Consider the following 1,904-nt stretch of genomic DNA (forward strand, 5'->3'; position numbering starts at 1 on the left):
AAAACGACTTTATCCGGATCGTTCGCGCCGCTGGACGTTGAAGTCCGCTTTGGCGTGGCCGTCCACTTGCTTTTTGTACGTCGTTCGAAGAGCAGTGTGTACTCGTTTGGTGTGGAATGTGGACAATATTGTCATCTCAATGCATATTCAAGTCATATCTGTTGCTATATTGTACTACGTAGTACAAGCATCCAGCTAACCCAGTTCGCGTCTCCACAACGACGAGCCGAGTGTCACGACGAGCTCAGGTGGCGCCACGCATGCCCGCATCAACCAAACTGCTACGGTCCACACCTATGCTATAAGTATAGTACATTCGGTCCATAATGGAATGTTTGCCGAGGACACAAAGATGTCCTCAAACGCTCGTCTCTCGCGGTCACTTTTACTGTGTCGGCGTAGCAAGGAGCGATCAACGGTTCAAGTGGGCACCCTCGTTTTAGAAACAAGCCGTCATACTTCCACCAGGGCACCAATATAGTCGACGACGAGTGCAAGGAGTCAGTACGACGCGAGGTGTCGGCCCTCGCATCCTTTCTGGTGGCCCGGCGATCGCTCAAACTCTGTCTTGCATTTCACACTATATCCAGCTTAGCACACCATTCTACTCTACACGATTTCACAAACATACACTATTCATAATCCAAAAACACTATTTATTACCTTTCGATTCCATCGGTCTCAGCGACCACTCATTTCGCGAGGGATGGAATTGCCGGTTCAAACTCAACCGCTCACTCTCAATTTACCAGCGCCATGGTCCACTTCTTCGGCGGCCACGTCTCGACGGCCAAGCCGCTTCTTGTTCACGTCCCCGAGGGCATGGTGCTGACCGTCGTCTCGGCCACGATCAGCTCCGGCGCCTCCGCGGTCCTCTCCGTCGAGACCACCGGCCTCGACAACAGCCTCGTCAAGGTCGCGCTCTGCACGCTGCGGGCCAAGACCACCGACCAGGTCAAGCTCGACGTGGTCTTTGGCGCCACCAAGACCAAGCTCAGCGTCGTTGGCGACGGTGTCGTGCATCTTGCCGGCTACTACCAGCCAGGCCCGCCGGAAGAGTCGGTCGGCGACCACGCCGAGGCCATCAACAAGCTCACGGTCGACGACCTCCAGGAGCTCATCCAGAAGGCCGCCGCCCGCATCGCCCACAACGACGAGCTCGCGGGCGAGCCGCACGTGTCGAAGAAGCGCCCGCGTCAGCCCCAGGCCGAGGTGCGTTGCATGGCCATGTTGTGTGTATGTTGCATGTGTGTTCCCCATTTGCAAATTACCCCCGATCAGCGTCGTGTCCTTGTGGCACGATGCTGCGGTTGGTCGGGGGTCCAGACCATCTGGGATAGTACCTGTAGCGCCGTCATGAGTTTTTCATGCTGCTACGTCGCGCGGTCCTTAAGGCTGGTTTCGGCTTTCCCGTTCACGGGATTGCAAAAGGCTTTTGGTCTTTCCTATCGAATTCATACGAGTCATAACCACGCTACATCTCTCTCCCTTTCTAGATATATATATATATATGTAGTAGGAATATCGATTGCTCAACTCTGTATGCGATTAGGAACCCACGGCCCAGGACGACGACGAGGCTTCGGACGCCGAGACGACGCCCACCAAGAAGCCGTCGCCCTCAAGCCCGTGCTGGCCGCCACAAGCGAGCTTAAGCCCAACGGCGACGCGTTCAAGTCGAAGAGAAAGAAGAACAAGAGCAAGAAGAAGGTCCTTCTCTCGACGCCCAACTAAGCTCTTATTCAACACCCTATTTACTATTTTACGCTACCTTGTCTTGCCAACGCAATTGAAATCTACTCCTCGAATCCTGCCCAGACCATACCGTGGCGCAAGCTCCTTGGTGCATCCTTTTCCAATGAGCCGTGGTTTTTGCTGCTCAGGCTTTGGGTTGCAACGAAAGC

The 1,904-nt window shown here is 54.7% G+C and overlaps 1 protein-coding gene across 1 annotated transcript; it reads left to right on the forward strand.

The window, feature by feature from the left end:
• Positions 1 to 756: 756 nt before the first annotated feature.
• On the forward strand, positions 757 to 1,734 carry SPRG_09286 (hypothetical protein; the record flags this gene model as incomplete). Its single annotated transcript, XM_012348817.1, has 3 exons — positions 757 to 1,212; positions 1,553 to 1,629; positions 1,686 to 1,734. The coding sequence occupies 3 exons, from the start codon at positions 757 to 759 to the stop codon at positions 1,732 to 1,734; spliced, it is 582 nt and encodes a 193-aa protein (XP_012204207.1).
• Between the last annotated feature and the right edge of the window lie 170 nt (positions 1,735 to 1,904).

Source organism: Saprolegnia parasitica (assembly GCF_000151545.1).
Source record: "Saprolegnia parasitica CBS 223.65 unplaced genomic scaffold supercont2.47, whole genome shotgun sequence".
NCBI classification, from domain to species: domain Eukaryota; phylum Oomycota; class Saprolegniomycetes; order Saprolegniales; family Saprolegniaceae; genus Saprolegnia; species Saprolegnia parasitica.